We start from the raw sequence: 22,413 nt of genomic DNA, 5'->3' as shown, positions 1-22,413 counted from the left end.
CACTAATTCCATTCAAAAAAGTGAAACTTGTATATTATATTCATTCATTACACACATACTGATATTTCAAATGTTTATTTCTTTTAATTTTGATGATTATAACTGACAACTAAGGAAAATCCCAAATTCAGTATCTCAGAAAATTAGAGTATTGTGAAAAGGTTCAATATTGAAGACACCTGGTGCCACACTTTAATCAGCTAATTAACTCAAAACACCTGTAAAGGCCTTTAAATGGTCTCTCAGTCTAGTTCTGTAGGCTACACAAGCATGGGGAAGACTGCTGACTTGACAGTTGTCCTAAAAACGACCATTGACACCTTGCACAAGAGCAAGGGCAAGACACAAAAGTTAATTGCAAAAGAGGCTAGCTGTTCACAGAGCTCTGTGTCCAAGCACATTAATAGAGAGGCGAAGGGAAGGAAAAGATGTGGTAGAAAAAAGTGTACAAGCAATAGGGATAACCGCACTCTGGAGAGGATTGTGAAACAAAACCCATTCAAAAATGTGGGGGAGATTCGCAAAGAGTGGACTGCAGCTGGAGTCAGTGCTTCAAGAACCACTACGCACAGACTTATGCAAGACATGGGTTTACCCTGTCGCATTCCTTGTGTCAAGCCTCAGAAGACAGCCTCAGACAAAAAGGACTGTACTGCTGCTGAGTGGTCCAAAGTTATGTTCTCGGATTAAAGTAAATAAAAAAAATAATTAAATCATTCTGAGAGGCACACAATCCACGTTGCTTGAGGTCCTGTGTAAAGTTTCCACAGTCAGTGATGGTTTGGGGTGCCATGTCATCTGCTGGTGTTGGTCCACTGTGTTTTCCAAGGTTCCAAGGTCAACGCAGCCATATACCAGGAAGTTTTAGAGCACTTCATGCTTCCTGCTGCTGACCAACTTTATGGAGATAAAGATTTCATTTTCCAGCAGGACTTGGCACCCGCATACAGTGCCAAAGCTACCAGTACCTGGTTTAAGGACCACGGTATCCCTGTTCTTAATTGGCCAGCAAACTCGCCTTACCTTAAGAAAATCTATGGGGTATTGTGAAGAAGAAGATGCGATATGCCAGACCCAACAATGCAGAAGAGCTGGAAGGCCACTATCAGAGCAACCTGGGCTCTCGTAACACCTGAGCAGTGCCACAGACTGATTGACTCCATGCCACGCCGCATTGCTGCAGTAATTCAGACAAAAGGAGCCCCAACTAAATATTGATTGCTGTACATGCTCATACTTTTCATGTTCGTACTTTTCAATTGGCCAAGATTTCTAAAAATCCTTTCTTTATGTTGGTTTTAAGTAACATTTTAATTTTCTGAGATACTGAGTTTGGGATTTTCCCTAGTTGTCAGTTATAATCATCAAAATTAAAAGAAATAAACATTTGAAATACATCAGTCTGTGTGTAATGAATGAATATAATATACAGGTTTCACTTTTTGAATGGAACTAGTGAAATAAATCAACTTTTTGATGATATTCTAATTATATGACCAGCACCTGTACACTACTTTTCAAAAATTCAGGTTTTGTAAATTTCTTTTTATGATTTTGAAAGTCTCTTATGCTCACCAAGTGTGCATTTATACATTTAGATAGAGTAAAATAGTAATATTGTGAAATATTATTTTAACATAAAATGAATGTTTTGTTTTACTGTATTTTAGAATGTAATTTATTCCTGTTATGTCTAAGCTGAATTTTACTCCACTCTTCAGTGTCACATCAGCCTTTAGAAATCATTCTAATATGCTGCTCAAGAAATATTTCTTCACTGTTTATTTGAAATACTAAAATGTATTTACTGTCACTTTTGCTGTATTTACTGGTTCTGTTGTACCTCAGCAGCCACCAGACGTCTATGTATTGTCACGTTGACATTGGACATGACATCAGATAGATGTTGCATTTTGGTTGAAAATGAAAATCAGATTGAAGTCAATATTTGACGTCAATTTGACATTGACTTAACATTGGATTTTGGCACACAACCTAAAAACAACAAAATATCAACATCAGCTGACGTTGTTATTGGACATCTATTTATTGACATTTGAATTTACATTAAATTTTGGTCACCCAACGTCGCAACCAAAATTTTACCAAATATCAACATCTTATGCCGTTGTGTGCCTGCTGGGACAGTTGCAATGCATCATCCTTTTTTACTTCATTAAATAATCAAGTACACATTCTTTTACCTGTTTTCTTATTTTCTAATAGCTTTCATTTGAATCAGATGTGGTAGTGTGATTCATCTCAGAGCTGGTTGATTTGGTTCAAGGCCCTATTTGAAAAATTATTTGAAATCTCTATGGAGGGAATGAATGAGTAAAATACCTCCAGAGTCATGGCTGCTGAAGTCACTGTTGCATTCAATTGTTCAGAAAAACAGGTTTCTCATCCACAAAATCACTCCATTGTTTGAATTAATGTTGCTGTTTCAGATCAATCAAAAAAACAGAGCAAATGTTTAGAAAGGTACACCGGGAAATCACGCTACAAATATCTTGTCTTTACTCATTTAACCTGTATATTAAAGTATTCAAATATAAAAAAAAAAAAAAATGACACACTTCACCTTCACCTTTAATGCATCTCCAGAATGACTGTGATGTTGATAGTAGACATGTTTGGAATGGAGGACAGATATTGACTTTGTGTGTACAGATTACGATAAGGATGCAGCCTCTTTTTAAAACCTAAATCAAAATCTAACGAAAGGTATTCTGCATAGACTAACAAAGCAAGGGCTCTCTACTGAACTCAGTCCATCCATCCTAAGTATCACAGGAAGCCAGTGCCAAGATTTCCTGTCATGTGACTGATGAGGTAAGACCTCAGTCCAGGGCTTGATTTGGTGTGAGAATGCAGTCCAGATGAGACCATGAGAGAGAGAAAGGCCTTCTGAAGAACAGGAAACTACCGCTGTTACAGCCTATGAAAAGGAAAACAGATCAAATTAAACCAGCATGAGGAATTATGTTTGTGTCTTCCGCTTCTGATGAGTTACATTAAAAAAATACACACAAACACATTAACTCCAAAACCTAGTGAGCTACCTAGCTAGACGTTTTTTTAAGGGCATCACATGCATGGATATGACACAAAAACTGTCGCTAAACATAGAGAGCAACATCTTAACATCTTTTAATTCTAAGGCTGTAGCTTAGCCCAATGCTAACATAAACAAATGGAATCAGAGGTGTTTGTAAAAAATTCAAGAGCATTATGTGAGTGAAGCAAATTACTATTTGTATCATGAACTAAAGCTTAAAGCAAAAAATCATTGTCACTTTTAATAAAACAAACATTAACTCAAAAAAGAAATCTAATGTTTTATTTCAGCTAGTTGACAAGACAACATTCATTCTAACAGGGAGCATTCTCACAAGTTTTACTTTTTTTTTTTTTATTATATAAATGTTAGGACAAACCATTTTTAAAGTAAGGTTTATGGTATATTCTATTTACATTATCAATGGCCAAGCACCGATGATACAATGGCAGCTATTGCTATGAAATTTGTTGAAAGTTATGAAATTTGCCACACTCAGCAAGGCTGCTCACTAGGTTTTGAAACAGAGCTAGAAACAAACTCATATTATTATTTTCTGTTTCTTAATTTACACTGTCAGTATCCATCATCCCACACTCAGATGTAAGCTCAGGTGAGTTCCTCACAGTAATCACATTCGTACTTTATGGTTGCTGTGGTGTTCCTTTTGAATAATATATATATGTATATATATATATTAGGGGTGTAACGATACGCGTATTCGTATTGAACTGTTCGGTACGAGGCTTTCGGTTCGGTACGCGGTACGCATTATGGACCGAACGGTTCGTTGGACTAATTAATTATATTTGGAAAATAAAAAAAATTGTGAAATATAATGATATGCATTCAACAAGGTAGCCCAATAACCCAAACGACGTAACAGGCAACGCCCCTGACACCCCCGAAGAAGAAAAAACGTAGGTTTTAAGAACATGCTTAATGTAATTGAGCCCCGTTACAATATTCCTTCACGAGCTCATTTCAGACAGACCGTGATTCCTGCTTTGTTACAAAAAACATAAGCCCTATAGAGAACCAATTGAGTAAAAACACACTCAATATAAAGAGTTATAGAGTTCCGTATAAAAAGTTACATCTTTGTATATGTTCATAACTAATATAACATTTTCTTTTTTTTTGTTTTATACAGTATGCTGCTAAGAAAACACCATAGAAGATGGGTAAAGAATAGCTCCATCATTGTTCAATGTAAAAGAAAAAAAACATACTTTGTTAGTTTTAATAAATAAAACATTTTTATAAAAATCAAGGAAATTTATCTGCTATTTTTTTCTTTTTGCTGTATCTAAAACATACCGAACCGTAGCGAACCGAACCGTGACACCAGTGTATTGTATCGAACCGAACCGTGAATTTTGTGAACCGTTACACCCCTAATATATATATATATATATATACATACAAACCTGATTCCAAAGAAGTTGGGACACTGTACAAATTGTGTATATAAATAGAATGCAATAATGTGGAAGTTTCAAATTTCAATATTTTATTTACAATACAACATAGATGACATATCAAATGTTTAAACTGAGAAAATGTATCATTTTAAGGGAAAAAATAAGTCAATTTTAAATTTCATGGCATCAACACATCTCAAAAAAGTTGGGACAAGGCCATGTTTACCACTGTGTGGCATCCGCTTTTCTTTTTATAACAGTCTGCAAACGTCTGGGGACTGAGGGTACAAGTTGCTCAAGTTTAGGAATAAGAATGTTGTCCCATTCTTGTCTTATACAGGCTCCTAGTTGCTCAACTGTCTTGTCGCATCTTCCTCTTTGTGATGCGCCAAATGTTTTGTTTTCGATGGATGAAAGATCTGGACTGCAGGCTGGCCATTTCAGTACCCAGATCCTTCTTCTACACAACCATGAGGTTGTAACTGATGCAGTCTGTGGTCTGGCATTGTCATGTTGGAAAATGCAAGGTCTTCCCTGAAAGAGACGACGTCTGGATGGGAGCATATGTTGTTCTAGAACTTAGATATACCTTTCAGCATTATTGGTGCCTTTCCAGATGTGTAAGCTGCCCATGCCACATGCACTCATGCAACCCCATACCATCGGAGATGCAGGCTTCTGAACTGAGTACACTGATAACAACTTGGGTTGTCCTTGTCCCCTTTAGTCCGGATGACATGGCGTCCCAAATTTTGATTTGTCTGACCACAGAACAGTTTTCCACTTTGTCACAGTCCATTTTAAATAAGCCTTGGCCCAGAGAAAACGCCTGCGCTTCTGGATCATGTTTAGATATGGCTTCATTTTTTAGTTTTAGCCGGCAACAGCGAATGGCACGGTGGATTGTGTTCACCAACAATGTTTTTAGGAAGTATTCCTGAGCCCATGTTGTGATTTCCATTACAGTAGCATTCCTGTATTCTAAGGGCCAGAAGATCACGGGCATCCAGTATGGTTTTCCGGCCTTGACCCTTACGCACAGAGATTGTTCCAGATTCTCTGAATCTTTGGATGATATTATGCACTGTAGATGATGATAACTTCAAACTCTTTGCAGTTTTTCTCTGAGAAACTCCTTTCTGATATTGCTCCACTATTTTGGGGGGGAATTGGTGATCCTCTACCCATCTTGACTTCTGAGAGACACTGAGATTGAGATTTGTAAATTGTTCCATTCCTTTTTTACTCACAATTTGTACAGTGTCCCAACTTTTTGGGAATCGGCTTTGTATATTGTATATTGTATATATATATATATGTATATTGTATTGTATATATATTGTTATTGCTAGTGGATCTCCTGCTGTACGATTCAGTATTACTCTCTTTCATCACTTATCTTTGAATCTAACCTTTTCTCATTCTCTCAGTTTGGCCCAAGTTCGTGACTAATCAGCACAAGCTCAGTGAAGTGTGTGGGCGCTTTAGCGAGATAAAGAAAAAACTTTACTCTTCTGCGCATATGACTTTTAATCTAGACATCTGGAGCATGAAATTGGTCAGAATGTCCTCCCACGTAGAAAAGGCATATATTGATACAGTACCTGTGACTGGACACCCTTTAGATTGGAGTGAAAATGTTAATTTTCAGTGAAAACTGAGCTGGATATTTAATTTACCTTCAGGCCCAGTTAGCGCATCCCAGCTCATTCAGAACAACAGACTCATTATGAGTGAGAAATTATATGTGGAAAAAAGATTAAAAGGAAGGTTCAAAACTATTTGACAGAAGGTCAAGTTTAACACATCACACACAGAATACAGAACACAGATTTTGATTCTGTGCCTCTAAATATAAGCTCCGTTTTAAAACTTAGCCACATTGCTGTCTGCCGCCTTGTCTTTACTATGCCGTCAGCGTGATAAATTAAATGGAACTCTGTCATACCAATAGTGTAATACAAATAGTGTACAAATTGATGCCAATAAATATACATTTTTTTAAACGCAGCCAAAAAACGCAATTCTCAGAGCATAAAAATATGCATGGTAGCATAATTATTTAATAAGCAATTTATTCCATCCATCCATCCATCTTCTACCGCTTATCCGGGGCCGGGTCGCGGGGGCAGCAGTCTAAGCAGAGAACCCCAGACTTCCCTCTCCCTAGACACTTCCTCCAGCTCTTCTGGGGGGACACCGAGGTGTTCCCAGGTCAGCCGGGAGACATAGTCTCTCCAGCGTGTCCTAGGTCTCCCCCGGGGTCTCCTCCCAGTGGGACGCGCCCGGAACACCTTCCCGGGAAGGCGTCCAGGAGGCATCCGGAATAGATGCCCGAGCCACCTCAGCTGACCCCTCTCGATGTGGAGGAGCAGCGGCTCTACTCTGAGCTCCTCCCGGGTGACTGAGCTTCTCACCCTATCTCTAAGGGATCGCCCAGCCACCCTGCGGCGAAAGCACATTTCGGCCGCCTGTATCCGGGATCTTGTCCTTTCGGTCATGACCCAAAGCTCATGACCATAGGTGAGAGTAGGAACGTAGATTGACCAGTAAATCGAGAGCTTCGCCTTGCGGCTCAGCTCTTTCTTCACCACGACAGACCGGTACATCGACCGCATTACTGCAGAAGCTGCACCGATCCGTCTGTCAATCTCCCGTTCCATCCTTCCCTCACTCGTGAACAAGACCCCAAGATATTTAAACTCCTCCACTTGAGGCAGGAACTCTCCACCAACCTGAAGTGGGCAAGCCACCCTTTTCCGACTGAGGACCATGGCCTCGGATTTGGAGGTGCTGATTCTCATCCCAGCCGCTTCACACTCGGCTGTAAACCGTCCCAGTGCATGCTGAAGGTCCTGGCTTGATGAGGCCAACACGACAACATCATCCGCAAAGAGCAGAGACGAAATCGTGTTGTCACCAAACCTGACCCCCTCCGGCCCCTGGCTGCGCCTAGAAATTCTGTCCATAAAAATCATGAACAGAACTGGCGACAAAGGGCAGCCCTGCCGGAGTCCAACACGCACCGGGAACAAGTCTGACTTACGGCTGGCAATACGAACCAAGCTCCTGCTCCGGTCGTACAGGGACCGGATAGCCCTTAGCAAAGGGCCCCGGACCCCATACTCCCGGAGCACCCTCCACAGGCCGCCGCGAGGGACACAGTCGAATGCCTTCTCCAAATCCACAAAGCACATGTGGACTGGTTGGGCAAACTCCCATGAACCCTCCAGCACCCTGTAGAGGGTATAGAGCTGGTCCAGTGTTCCACGGCCTGGACGAAAACCACACTGTTCCTCCTGAATCCGAGGTTCTACTATCGGCCGGATTCTCCTCTCCAGTACCCTGGCATAGACTTTCCCAGGGAGGCTGAGAAGTGTGATCCCCCTGTAGTTGGAACACACCCTCCGGTCCCCCTTTCTTAAAAAGAGGGACCACCACCCCGGTCTGCCATCCCAGAGGCACCGTCCCCGACTGCCACGCGATGCTGCAGAGGCGTGTCAGCCAAGACAGCCCCACAACATCCAGAGACTTGAGGTACTCAGGGCGGATCTCATCCACCCCCGGTGCCTTGCCACCGAGGAGTTTCTTGACTACCTCTGTGACTTCAGCTTGGGTGATGGACGAGTCCACACCTGAGCCCTCAGCCTCTGCTTCCTCAATGGAAGACGTGACAGCAGGATTGAGGAGATCCTCGAAGTATTCCTTCCACGGTCCAACGACATCCCCAGTTGAGGTCAACAGCTCCCCACCTCTACTGTAAACAGCGTTGGTAGGGCACTGCTTCCCTCTCCTGAGGCGCCGGACGGTTTGCCAGAATCTCTTCGAGGCTGACCGATAGTCCTTCTCCATGGCCTCACCGAACTCCTCCCAGGCCCGAGTTTTTGCCTCCACAACCACCCGGGCTGTAGTCCGCTTGGCCTGCCGGTACCTGTCAGCTGCCTCTGGAGTCCCACAAGCCAACCAGGCCCGATAGGACTCCTTCTTCAGCTTGACGGCATCCCTTACTTCCGGTGTCCACCACCGGGTTCGGGGATTGCCGCCTCGACAGGCACCGGAAACCTTACGGCCACAGCTCCGAGCGGCCGCTTCGACAATGGAGGTGGAGAACATGGTCCACTCGGACTCAATATCTCCAGCCTCCCTCGGGATCCGGTCGAAGCTCTGCCGGAGGTGGGAGTTGAAGATCTCTCTGACAGGAGACTCGGCCAAAGGTTCCCAGCAGACCCTCACAGTACGTTTGGGTCTGCCGAGTCTGTCCAGCTTCCTCCCCCGCCATCGGATCCAACTCACCACCAGGTGGTGATCGGTTGACAGCTCCGCCCCTCTCTTCACCCGAGTGTCCAAGACATACGGCCGGAGGTCGGATGAAACGACCACAAAGTCGATCATCGACCTACGGCCTAGGGTGTCCTGGTGCCACGTGTACTGATGGACACCCTTATGCTTGAACATGGTGTTCGTTATGGACAAGCTGTAACTAGCACAGAAGTCCAATAACTGAACACTGCTCGGGTTCAGATCAGGGGGGCCGTTCCTCCCAATCACGCCCCTCCAGGTGTCACTGTCGTTGCCCACGTGGGCGTTGAAGTCCCCCAGTAAAACGACGGAGTCCTCAGTCGGAGCACTTTCCAGCACCCCTCCCAGAGACTCCAAGAAGGCTGGGTACTCTGCACTGCCGTTCGACCCGTAGGCACAAACGACAGTGAGAGACCTATCCCCGACCCGAAGGCGCAGGGAAGCGACCCTCTCGTTCACCGGGGTAAACTCCAACACATGGCAGCTGAGCTGGGGGGCTATAAGCAAACCCACACCAGCCCGCCGCCTCTCACCATGGGCAACTCCAGAGTGGTGAAGAGTCCATCCTCTCTCGAGGAGTGTGGTTCCAGAGCCCAAGCTGTGCGTAGAGGTGAGCCCGACTATCGCTAGTCGGAACCTCTCTACCTCACGCACAATCTCGGGCTCCTTCCCCGCCAGTGAGGTGACGTTCCACGTCCCTAGAGCTAGTTTCCGTGTCCAGGGATCGGGCTGTCGAGGCCCCCGCCTTCGACTGCCACCCGATTGTCTAAGCACCGGCCCCTTACGGTCCCTCCTGTAGGTGGTGAGCCCACGGGAAGGTGGCCCCACGTCGCTCCTTCGGGCTGAGCCCGGCCGGACCCCGTGGGGGGAGGCCCGCAACCAGGCGCTCGCATACGAGCCCCAACCCCGGGCCTGGCTCCAGGGTGGGGCCCCGGCTGCGCCATACCGGGCTACGTCACGGTCCTTTGATTTATCCTTCTCATAAGGGGGTTCTGAACCGCTCTTAGTCTGACCCGTCGCCTAGGACCTGTTTGCCTTGGGAGACCCTACCAGGGGCATATAGCCCCGGACAACATAGCTCCTATGGGTACTCCTATGGGTCATTCGGGTACTCAAACCCCTCCACCATGTTAAGGTGGCAGTTCAAGGAGGGGTATTTAATAATTAAATAATTATCTTACCTGTTAGATTAGTTAATTAGATGGGGTACTAATGAATGTGTATTTAATTCAAATAATTATTTTAACATTATAAGTATGAAATTTAACTGCTGTGAATTATATTTTTAGTTAAAATGCACAAATAAAATATTAATCCTGACCAAGTATATTTTTAATTCAGTGTAGCAAAAAAAATAAAATATATTTATATATATATATTTTTTTTTCCACTGCATTCAGGGATTTATTACATTAAGCAGCATAAAGTTGCCTACCTTTCAAAAAAGCCTTTGCACGTTTATGATGCCTTAAAATGCTTCCTCTGTAGTCAGCTCACTGGGTTTTGGAACAGATACAGCCTATACTCTTTGTACAACATGCATATCTAGTGTGTGCACTGACAAGACCAGACACGTGCAGAAGGGGGGACTTTGAGAACTCAAGCCCCTGCCCTTTTTTAAAAAAAAATATTCAAAAGTTCCCATCTTTGACAGATAGCAATGATATTGTGGTCAAGAAAACAAAACTAAATTAGTAAAAATAAAGTTATTAATCCGTCAATAGTTGAAAAATTACTGTATTATTTTAATATATGTGTCGATCTGAGGCGTTGCTATGAGTTGCGTTTGTTTTCCTTGACTGACTGATATTCCACTGTTCGGAAACCGTCTTTCAGTGAGTGCCTATGGTTCTCCGGAAGAAAAAAATTAACTAAACAATATTTTAAACTTTTTTTCATCAATAATCAAAGCTAGTGTGTCGATTTAATTATTTTATAATATTAGATAATTCATCAGAGCCCGTTTGCCATGTAGACCTATAACAGACCAACAAATCATGATCTGGCACAAGTAGGCCTAGTTCAAATTTAATTGGAGAATAATATGAAGTGGAATGGTCATTTTTCCGTTCTTAATTATAAATCAGTTGAAAATTACATGGAGCTTACGTTTGTGGAGCGATCTGGATCTGCGGTTTGTCTCATTTTATAAATCGAATTACATAGCTGAGAAAATGGATGCTAAATGACTACAAAAGCACTGCACAAAACTGCGCAGTGCCAGAAGTCGCAATAATGATAATCAGTATTCAATGGGCTCGGTGCACAAGATGGCGCTGGTGAGCGAAGCGAGTGTGTGCATACTTACTTCCAGTCTTGCGACGTTCTCATTTACGAGGGGAAACTTACTTACGAAACTCGGCTAGATAGGGATTTTAATTTAGATTTCCTTTAGATTTAATTTTTCAAATTAATAAAGCAGATAGTGGTATATTAAAGTCAAGAGAAAACATCCTCCTCACATTATTGTGTACGTAGGGTGAAGTCAGCTTAAATGGGCTATCAGGTCAAATGGGCCAAATAAGGTTGTAGCGTCATATCTCTTAAATTTTTTATAGTCAGTCACAATAATTTATCTTGCATTGTTGCTTCAACACTTGTTGACATGTAACAATAATTTGGATTAGTCTGAATTTCTTAAGGCAAACAGGGCAGAGTGTTACATTAAGCTTGTCAGAGAAATTGTAAGATAGGCTAAGTGACTTTATACACTTCCGTTCAAAAGCTTGGAGTCGATATTAAATAGTAAAAATGTTTCAAAATTTTACTGTTTTGTTATTGCAAAATTAAGACAATAAAATTTAATTCATTAAGATACTGATTATGAGGCTCAGCGTCAATGCTTAGTCGGTCAATGGGGATCTCTTCAGACCAGAAATCCAAGATGGCGGAGATATGCAACTAAAACACAGTTTACTATTTCATGAAACTATCATAAATAATGAAGCCCAAGTGCCACCTACAGGCCTGATGTGTGAAGTATAGGCTGGCGAAATGGTGACGTCAAAGAACTTTATTACATTAACTTTTTTGATAATTAAACAGCATTATGAAAGTGTCTTGTGCTCATCAAGCCTGCTTTTTATTTAACAATATAAATAAAATATAATATAAATATAATTTATGTGATGCTAAACTGCATTTTCAGCATCATCAGCAAGTCTTCAGTGTCAAATGATCCTTCGGAAGATACTTTTTTTTTTGTAACTTGTAATTGACCTAGGGTTCATTGATAAATGAAAAGTTAAAAGGAACAGCATTTAGTCAAAACAGAGAGGTTTTCTAACAACATCAATCTTTACTATCAATGTTTATGTCAGTATAACAAATCCTTGCTGAAAATTGTTTTGTTTCTTTTAAAAGAATTAAAAAAAAATGAAAAATAAAATACAAACCTCAAGCTTTTGAAGGAAGTGTATAATGTTACAAAAGTTATATTTTAGATAAACGCTGCTTTTTTTACATTTTTTATTTATCAAAGAATCACAGGTGAAAAAGTATCACAGGTTTCCAACATTGATAATAAATCAGAATTGCATACAATTTATTTTAAAGTATATTAAAGTTTTGATCAGATAAATGCAGGCTTGATGACCATAAGTGACTTCTTGCAAAAATATAAAATAGTAATATATCCAAACTTTTGACCTTTATTTATTTTGTTTTTTACATTGCCCCTGTTTTAGATTTGAGCCCAAGCCCCAAGGAACTCTCTGCACGTCCATGGACTAGATAGTTAATTACAACATCCAATTGAACTTCCTTTACCATAAGCTTTCTTTGCTCACTGCTCTTGATTCAATTCAGGATCCCCTGCTAATAATCTTGTGTGGTTTGGCAATTTATGGTCTTTCATGATAGTACTCCACTGGGCTTAAACACTAACCACATCTGACTCTGATCCAGGGAATTCAATTAGTTCATCTGCCTGTAATTTGAGGATTTTTGAGGTGCTTCTTCATGGAGGGTTTAGGTCATGTTAGTTCTCCACATATTTCTTCAGGCCACTTTTTATGTGATGAGTAAAACCAAGATTTTTTTTTTTTTACTATATTTGTCTAACTAATTGTACTTAGATGAGGCATTATGTGTGCATAAAATAATTGATTATATATTATATATATATTTTTGAAGCATAATACTTAATTCAACATTAATCACATTTTAAATTAAATATTAATATTAATCAACAATATTAAATCTCTCTTCTCTCTCTCTCTCTCTCTCTCTCTCTCTCTATATATATAGGCTAATTTAGCTCCAGTTTGATTCAGTTTCAGGCTCACCTCATTTCACATTTTAAACAGTGATTTGACCTAATTAAACTTATCAGATGAGGGAAGAATTTGGGCAACAGGAGCAGATCATTCTCTTATTAGGAGGACTAGCCAATAAAGATGTGATATTTGATATGTGCTGTGAGGTGGTGTCTGCTGCCCAGATACTTAAAGTGATAGTTCACCCCAAAATTAAAATTGTATCAAATATCATTCCAAACACGTATGATTCACATTCTGCCATGGAACAGAAAAGCTGCATAAAGAAAAAGAGACCAGTATATTATTCAGAATTCATCTTTTGTTTACAAATAACATATAATCTAATCTTGGTTTAGTACGGTGGCTGAGATAGCTCAACGCGCTGCAATTTAAGAAAACACAAGCAAATTGAAAAAACACCAGCAAATAAAAAAAAACATCTTCATCAGTTTGACAACACAAATACTGCAAATCCTCACAACACATGCATATAGCGAAACGCGCTACAAAATCTCACAACACATGCATATAACGAAATGCGCTGCAAATCCTCACAACACATGCATATAGTGAAACACGCTGCAAATCCTTCACAACACATGCATATAACGAAATTCGCTGCAAATAGCACTGACCACAATGGAAATGTTTCAAGGAAACCTCAAAAAGTGTCGGACCCGGCTAGGATTTGCTTATCGTGCAGTGGCTACTGGTCAGTGTAGTTGTTGGTGAACTGAAAGGTGAGGTTTTTTTTCATGGTGTTTTTTTAAACACCATGATTCCTTTATCGTTTTGATATTATTAGTCTGAATAAGCTGAATTATTACATGATTAAATGTAAAACTTTACTTAAGATGGCTAACTTTAATATCCTCAGCTAAATATAATTTCAAGGTTAATGAAAATAAATTTGCAATGCTTCATTAATTGATTCTTAATTTGCATGTCTTGTGAAGTATTTGCAGCGCGTTTCGCAATATGCATGTTTTGTGAGGATTTGCAGCGCATTTCGCTATATGCATGTGTTGTGAGAATTTGCAGCGCATTTCGTTATATGCATGTGTTGTGATGATTTGCAGTGCGTTTCGTTATATGCATGTGTTGTGATGATTTGCAGTGCGTTTCGTTATATGCATGTGTTGTGATGATTTGCAGCGCGTTTCGCTATATGCATGTGTCGTGATGATTTGCAGCGCATTTCGTTATATGCATGTCTTGTGAGGATTTGCAGCGTATTTCGCTATATGCATGTGTTGTGAGGATTTGCAGCGCATTTCGTTAAATGCATGTGCTGTGATGATTTGCAGTGCGTTTCGTTATATGCATGTGTTGTGATGATTTGCAGTGCGTTTCGTTATATGCATGTGTTGTGATGATTTGCAGAGCGTTTCGTTATATTCATGTGTTGTGATGATTTGCAGCGCATTTCGCTATATGCATGTGTTGTGATGATTTGCAGCGCGTTTCGCTATATGCATATGTTGTGAGGATTTGCAGGGCATTTCGTTATATGCATGTGTTGTAATGATTTGAAGTGCGTTTCGTTATATGCATGTGTTGTGATGATTTGCAGCTCGTTTCGTTATATGCAGGTGTTGTGATGATTTGCAGCTCGTTTCGCTATATGCATGTGTTGTGATGATTTGCAGCGCGTTTCGTTATATGTATGTGTTGTGATGATATGTAGTGCGTTTCGTTATATGCAGGTGTTGTGATGATTTGCAGCTCGTTTCATATAACGAAACGCACTCCAAATCCTTCACAACACATGCATATAACGAAATGCGCTGCAATTCCTTACAACACATGCAATTAACAAAAGCGCTGCAAATAGCACTGACCACAATGGAAATGTTTCAAGGAAACCTCAAAAAGTGTCGGACCCGGCTAGGATTTGCTTATCGTGCATAGTATAGTTGTTGGTGAACTGAAAGGTGAAGTTTTTTTTCATGGTGTTTTTTGAAATCCATGATTCCTTTATCGTTTTGATATTATTAGTCTGAATAAGCTGAATAATTACATGATTAAATGTAAAACTTTACTTAAGATGGCTAACTTTAATATCCTCAGCTAAATATAATTTCAAGGTTAATGAAAATAAATTTGCAATGCTTCGTTAATTGATTCTTAATTTGCATGTCTTGTGAAGTATTTGCAGCGTGTTTCGCTATATGCATGTGTTGTGAGGATTTGCAGCGCATTTCGTTATATGCATGTGTTGTGATGATTTGCAGTGCGTTTCGTTATATGCATGTCTTGTGAGGATTTGCAGCGCATTTCGCTATATGCATGTGTTGTGAGGATTTGCAGCGCATTTAGTTATATGCATGTGTTGTGATGATTTGCAGTGCGTTTCGTTATATGCATGTGTTGTGAGATTTTGTAGCGCGTTTCGCTATATGCATGTGTTTTGATGATTTGCAGCGCATTTCACTATATGCATGTGTTGTGATGATTTGGAGCTCGTTTCGTTATATGCAGGTGTTGTGATGATTTGCAGCTCGTTTCGCTATATGCATGTGTTGTGATGATTTGCAGTGCGTTTCGTTATATGTAGGTGTTGTGATGATTTGCAGTGCGTTTCGCTATATGCATGTGTTGTGATGATTTGCAACACTTGTGTTGTCAAACTGATGAAGATGTTTTCTTCATTTGCTGATGTTTTTTCAATTTGCATGTGTTTTCTTAAGTTGCAGCGTGTTGAGCTCTCTCGGCCACCATAGTTTAGAATGATATGAGAGCAAAACGAGTTTTCATGATTCTCTTTAAGTACACATAACGGTTCAGTTCTGTATGTGGATCTTTACCAGTGTTAGGGAAATTTAGTTGAATTAAAAAAAATATAGATCAAAGGTTTTAAAAGGATAGTTCAACCAAAAAATTTAAATGTCATCATTTACTCACCCTCGTGTCATTCTGCTGAACAAAAACAGTTAACGATAGCCATTGATGTCCATAGTATTTTTTTTTTCCATTCTATGGAAGTCAATGGCTACCATCAACTCTTCACTTACATTCTTCAAAATATCTTTGTTGGTGCTCAACAGATGAAAGAAACTTCTACATGCTGACAGAGTTTTCAGTTTTTGGTGAACTATCACTTTTTTTTTTTGTTGCATAAAAAAGTTATCTTAGTTTAAGATAAAGATTTTAAAGCTTTATTCTGTTCCAGATCACAATTGTTAAAATAACTACAATCAAATAATTCTTTACTTACAGTAACTACTTAACTTTTTTACAAAATGTAATATAGATTTTTTTGTACCAACATAAAACATGAATCATGACAAGGAGCAAAAAAGAAATGACGAACAAAAAACAAAAGTCAACACCTTTTTATTTTCATATATTTTCATAAAATGATGAGTGCAAAGAAAGAGCTTGTGATGTGTACCAGTCGCTAAGCCATGGACCATAAGGCATCAGTAAATACAAGCTTTATATATGCTTACAACAAATACAGAATACAAAATCTCAGTCATGGAGGCAATCAAAGAAATCTGCGAAGACGCACACACAATCTCAGGAAAGAAACGTAAACCAGAGCGATGGAGAAATGTTGATAAAGAACAACCACTGAGAAAATGCATGGATGGATAGTAAGAAAAAAGGAAGAGAAAACAACAACAACAGCAACACACACACAGAACAATTCATACATTCATAATGGAGCAGAAATATAATAGATGACAATGAGGTCGGATTGAGTGATTGGAATATTAATTACAGCAACAGATCATTAAGCAAAATCTACAGCCTGTTAAATAGGCCAGATATGGAAGCTGCTAATAATGGTTGTTAACAAGATCCCATCATCTCACGATTTCCCATAATTCCCAGTGAAAAAACACTGTCCCTACACGTCCTCGTAGCCCCATTTCAAAATAAATGTGTAGAAACATTATAGCAGTAATTTACTTGCAGGTTTAAAATTGTGCCTTACTAGGCCTGAAACCGACTTTAAGCATCATTTTGAATTACTTTCTCAGTGTCTCTCACATACGCCGTCATTGTATTTAGTCACAGTTTGTAAAACTACTAAGCTGGTTCTGTACTCGAGGGGACAAATCCCCTAAAACATTTTTCATGCATGTAAAAACGGTCGACCGTACAAATATAAACGCCCACTTAACAACATCTGTATTTTTGTGATCCTAAAATATACTTGAGCACTTGAAAATGACAGCAGCAACAAGTTTGTGAGCACTGGCACCATTTATGATCCAAAACCCATGGCTTTACAAGTGAGAAGATTGTCTGTACCCAGAGTGCATGGTGGAGAAAGCGGGATAGCGGTTCGGTTTAAGCCATACCTAGCTAGCGACACCAACCTTAACACTCATTTTGACATGATCACCGTTCCGTGTGGACATGAACAATCCAGAACTTGCAACATGCAACACTCAAATTAATGAGAATATACAAATGCCGCCTTGTTGAATAGTGCACTATTACGCATGGTACTTTATATTCTCTACAATATGACAATGTATAGCCTAGTATAAACAATGCAAAGCTTTAAATTATGCTAAAACATTCATAAGTATGCACTGAAAAGAAAAGTTTTGTAAGTGTGATAGATACAGTCCGTTATATCTATCCCTTTTTCTTTGTAGGCTCAGGAATAGCAATTTACCCCCAGGTAAATCTGTTTTTGTCACAGTTAGGCATGATACAATTCAAGTGTCGATAATATACATACGTGCCTCGAGTCGCGGTGGGCACGTTCGATTACGGCGCCATCGCACGAACAACGTATTTCTATATAGCCAATGCTGACCACGCAAGTAAATGAGTGATGGCTATAACGCGACAAGAAGAGATATAAAGTCTTTACATTCTCGGAATACACGTCTCCCTTTGAGATCAGAAAATTCAGACGACAGGATGGAATTCTGAGAAACACTGATACAGCGTGAATGAGAGAAAACAAACAAGTGTAAAAGAACTCCAAAGGGTACATTTCTCAATCAAAACCATAAAATAAATAAAATTCATCCAATGACTAAATTCAAAAAAAGAAAGAAAGAAAGAAAAAAAAACAACACAGACAAAAACTTTAACAACTCTAGTTTTAGTTATTTTTTATAAAAATGCATTGCAGAGGTTCAACGAAAGAAAACAACATCCACTGAAAGGACTCATTCAAGATAATAAAAATAACCACAAGTAGTTGATATATGCAAAACAGATCAAACATACATTTAGCAACAAAAAAAAACAACAAAAAAGAAGAAAACATCTCCCTTTCATGAACAAATGATACACCAGAAAATACTGTGTGCTCTAAATATGTTAAATTATCACTGCGTTTAGGAAACGTCGCTAAATACATGCACCATCCAGTAGCGACTCTCTCAGTCTCGCTGCATGACTCCATTTTAATGTTACCTCACGTTTGGTTTGCGGTTTTATTTATATAAACAGCCGTTTTTGAGTTTAGCTTAGCTCATTTCACATACTCAGCTGATTTCCAGAAGTGTACTGGGTGAGACAGGCGACGATTGCGTTTCGGGAGTTTCTCCAGTAGCTCCACGAGCTTGGAGAAGCTGGGCCTCTCTTCCTGTTTGTACGCCCAACATAACAGCTGGATGTCCTATGGGAAAGAAGAATCTGATCAAGTACGAAGTTCTAATTTGACATGATCTAAAAGCCTGTAAAGAATCCCTCTTTTCCATGCAAAATAAAGTGAATGGCCTCTTTTGGAACTATCATGTTTAAATGAAAAAAGCACAATAAAAGAAGTTCATATGGCACATACACTATATTTGACAGCTTTGTGTGAAAAGTCACACAAAGACTGTATATAGTTTGGACCCCAGAGCCTTGTGAATACTCACAGATATCTCCTTGCCCATGCCGATCTGAGTAAGGTTGGGCTTCATTCCACTTCCCACCTGCCAGATAATGACTTCAGCTGGCTGATTCTTAAAGGGCCACTCACGTGCATGGAGCTCGTACCAGATAGTGCTGAAAGATAGGACACACATGAGTAGCTGCGTTTACATGGACCCTTCTAATCCGATCATAATAGGACTAGTAGAACAATCAGAATAAAAATGTCACATGTAAACACGTCAATCGGATTGAATTGGCTCGATCCGACTAAAATTTTGATTGGATTGTAAGAGGTGGTTTATCCCTTTTGTAATCCGAGCGAGAGGACATGTAAACACTTGATCGGATTGAAAACCGAAACTGGAAAGTACTGCGCATGCGCAGTGACGTAGAAATAGCGTAATGATGTATGACGCGCAGAACAAGATCTTCTTCCTGGTGAATAAAGTGTCATAAATAAGTGTCCTGTCATTATAGAGCATCACAGTCCCGCCCACAGCCCGAAAGAGCTTTGGTGCCGGAAGTAAATTTCCCATTAATTTCTCCCATTGACTTTTGGAAAAATCCGTATCTAAAGAGTTTTAGAGCATGTCTGAGGATAACCAGCTACGGCTGAACTCATAAGCATACAACATATCATTTCGAGTGAAAAAACGAAGAGAAAATCCAAAAAAAGTCAAAGGTACAAGACTGTGTACATATTTTCATTTAGAGCGAACGAACTACTCATCCCATAAACCACCGCGCCTCACTGAATTCGACTGAAGCCACAACCGCGAAAGAGCCTTTTGAGCGACTTCCAAATCTGACGACGGCCGCCTGAACTTTTTCCTCCAGTGAATTTTATTTTATATAGTGAATGTGCAGTAATAGCAGTTCTTTCAGTATTCATCGTGTAAATAAATAGTGTTTTATATAGGTATCGTGTATTTTATATATTGTGTGTGTGTGTGAAAGCAGTTATGTCTGTTATTAACAATAACGTCAGCAACGTGGTGCAGTGCTTTGTACCTGACTGCAATCACCGCTCAGTCATCAACACATATCGTTGCCATTACACAAATGTTCAGTAAATGCACAAATGGTATGCCTTGGCTAAATATTTTGACAGTGGCATCATAAAATGCTTGATATGACTCATACCATATGGAGTCTACAGTAGCCTAGCTAAAGGGAACGATAATGCTACCTAACGTTACCAACCTCCCTGCAAAACTCACCAAAACTTTGTAGGTCTTGTCCCTCATGCTGGCCCTTACTAAACCCACAAGCTGACCCTCGGACATGCTAGACTCAACTAACGTTACATGACCCGATCTGAAGTGGGTTTCACCCTTTTGAACACTTTTGTTTTCCTCCTTGAAAAAAAGCCATCATGGCAGCCAAGGAGATCATGATTGCACTGATAAGTCTACCGTGCAAAAACACAACACAGGTTTTTATTTTATTTTATTTTTTTTTATTAATGATCCTCATTCTTCACGGACCTTCGCGGGGTTTAACCAGACAGTTACACGAGTTCCACTAATCAGATGCATCACTGTGGGATTGTGGGATTGTTCAGGATTGTGGGTAATGAAGTACTTATCCAATACATCGCGAATAAAAGGCATTTATCTCAAAACAAGGTTAGTGCCCCATGAACTTTTGGCGTTTATATGAGCATATACTATCGCTTAGTACAGCCGTAGCTGGGTTTAAGTCTACCATGTATGGTTACGTTTTTATGGCTTATACCCCAACTGTCAATGCAGAAATTGTATTGAATTTTCACTTCCGGCACCGGCTGTGGGCGGGACTGTGATGCTCTATAAATCTCCCCTTTCACTCAGTGTACATGAAGTGGAACAGGACCACGTCCCACCAGTCCTCGTTTAAGACTCTCATCAACAGACTAGTTTTGAGTGCAGGAAGAAGCACTTTTACTACTTTTTTTTTTTTTGCTAAAGTAAAGCAGCAAAACAGTGTGCTGTTTTAATGTGCTGGTCATTAAAACAGCAGCGGGAAACTCTGTATATTCATGAAGTGTATGCATGTCAAAAGAATAAATACAATCAGAAGCTTGTGACATGTAAACACGCACATCAACCCGATCACTTTATTTACCCGTCATGTAAACACTACGTTCGGATTCGTCAATCAGAATTAATTCATTCTGATGGAAGCAAAAAGTGTCCCTGTAAACGCACCTGTTAGTGTGCATGCATGTACTGGTTTCTGTATACTTGTGAGGGACAAGTGTCTAAAAAAATGTGTCATTAATATAATATAATATAAACCTTATAAAAGCAAATAAAAAGGTTTGTACATTGACAAAAATATTTTAATTAGAATAAATCATTATTTATATATTTATATAAATAAAAAATGCATATATTTGTATATATAATAAAATGAAAAAAATCTATCAATCTTAATTATAATTGGGATAATTTAGGAGTTAATTTACAAGTATTTGTGTACAAGTTTTACGAGTCTGTAGTTGGTTTGCTATATCTTTGAGTGTCAAAGTTCTGAAAATGTCCCTAGAATATTAAAATCTCTGAACAAAAAAGGTTTGTAAATAGGTCAAATAATGCATTTATTAAAATTTTACATTATATAAATAGATCTTAATTATAATTTGTTTAATTTTGGAAGAACAACAAGTCAGATGGAACTCCTCACATCACAAGCATAAGCTCTGTGTGTGTGTGTGTGTGTGTGTGTGTGTGTGTGTGTGTGTGTGTGTGTGTGTGCGTGTGTGTGTAAGTGTGAGAGAGAGCACGAGGATATGTGAAGAGTGCCACGGGCCTCCTTGAGGGGCCACAGTACAGCAGTTCAAAAGATTTAAAACACTTTTGGTGCACTACATCACTTTGCATTCTGATTTAGTTAGAAGTCATTCAAGATAATTAATAAATGACTTTGAGGTGCTGTTGACAGCTGAAAAACAGTATTCTGCTCTAAAGAGCATGTTCATGTTAAAGTTTACTAAACCATGCTTAAGAGCTAATTAACAATCATTGAATGGAGAGTGCCACTGAAAAGCCCAATCATCTGCAATTTAAAACCACAAACAAAACATGCAGCTTGCTGAGATTGGTGAGAAAAACTAAATCAGTGTGATTGAGATTTTGAGGCTTTTGCAATACCAAAGGGGAGAATTCACTAAGAATGAGACTGTGTTTTTGTCCTGTGAAAGCTAAGCTTTTTGCAGATGTTCTACCAAGTGGAACAATTTAAAATAAGTTTTCGCATTGTACTGTAGTGTGGACTGTGAAAACAGAGGTATTCAAAAATATACCCATGTATAGATGTACCAGTATTGTTGTGCCTACAGTTTTATGCATTTAAAGGTCAGTTTGGACGAGCAAGCTTTCAAAAATATGCTTAAACATACTAGTCTTTTATTTATATATATATATATATATATATATATATATATATATATATATATATATATATACACCTTTTTAAATATATCCATATAATTTTAGATGTAGCCTTAAAAAAAAGCTATTTTTGGTGTTGAAAGTCTTCCATGAAGAAC

General features: G+C 39.5%; 1 protein-coding gene across 1 annotated transcript in view; it reads right to left on the bottom strand.

Annotated features, from left to right (window-relative positions):
- Positions 1–1,538: 1,538 nt before the first annotated feature.
- The window catches only part of LOC132139996 (kinase suppressor of Ras 2-like), a 103,071-nt gene continuing 82,196 nt past the window's right edge, over positions 1,539–22,413 (bottom strand). The window contains exons 20-22 of the mRNA XM_059548741.1: positions 18,884–19,013; positions 18,506–18,639; positions 1,539–2,941 (exon numbers count right to left, since the gene is read on the bottom strand). Coding sequence (XP_059404724.1) covers positions 2,935–2,941; positions 18,506–18,639; positions 18,884–19,013 — 271 coding nt within the window. The 3' untranslated portion in view covers positions 1,539–2,934. The remainder of the gene's footprint in view (positions 2,942–18,505; positions 18,640–18,883; positions 19,014–22,413) is intronic.

The sequence above is a fragment of the Carassius carassius genome, chromosome 4, assembly GCF_963082965.1.
Source record: "Carassius carassius chromosome 4, fCarCar2.1, whole genome shotgun sequence".
Lineage (NCBI taxonomy): Eukaryota > Metazoa > Chordata > Actinopteri > Cypriniformes > Cyprinidae > Carassius > Carassius carassius.
The sequence above is the reverse complement of the archived record's forward strand: the minus strand, read 5'-3'. Positions and strand labels throughout refer to the sequence as shown.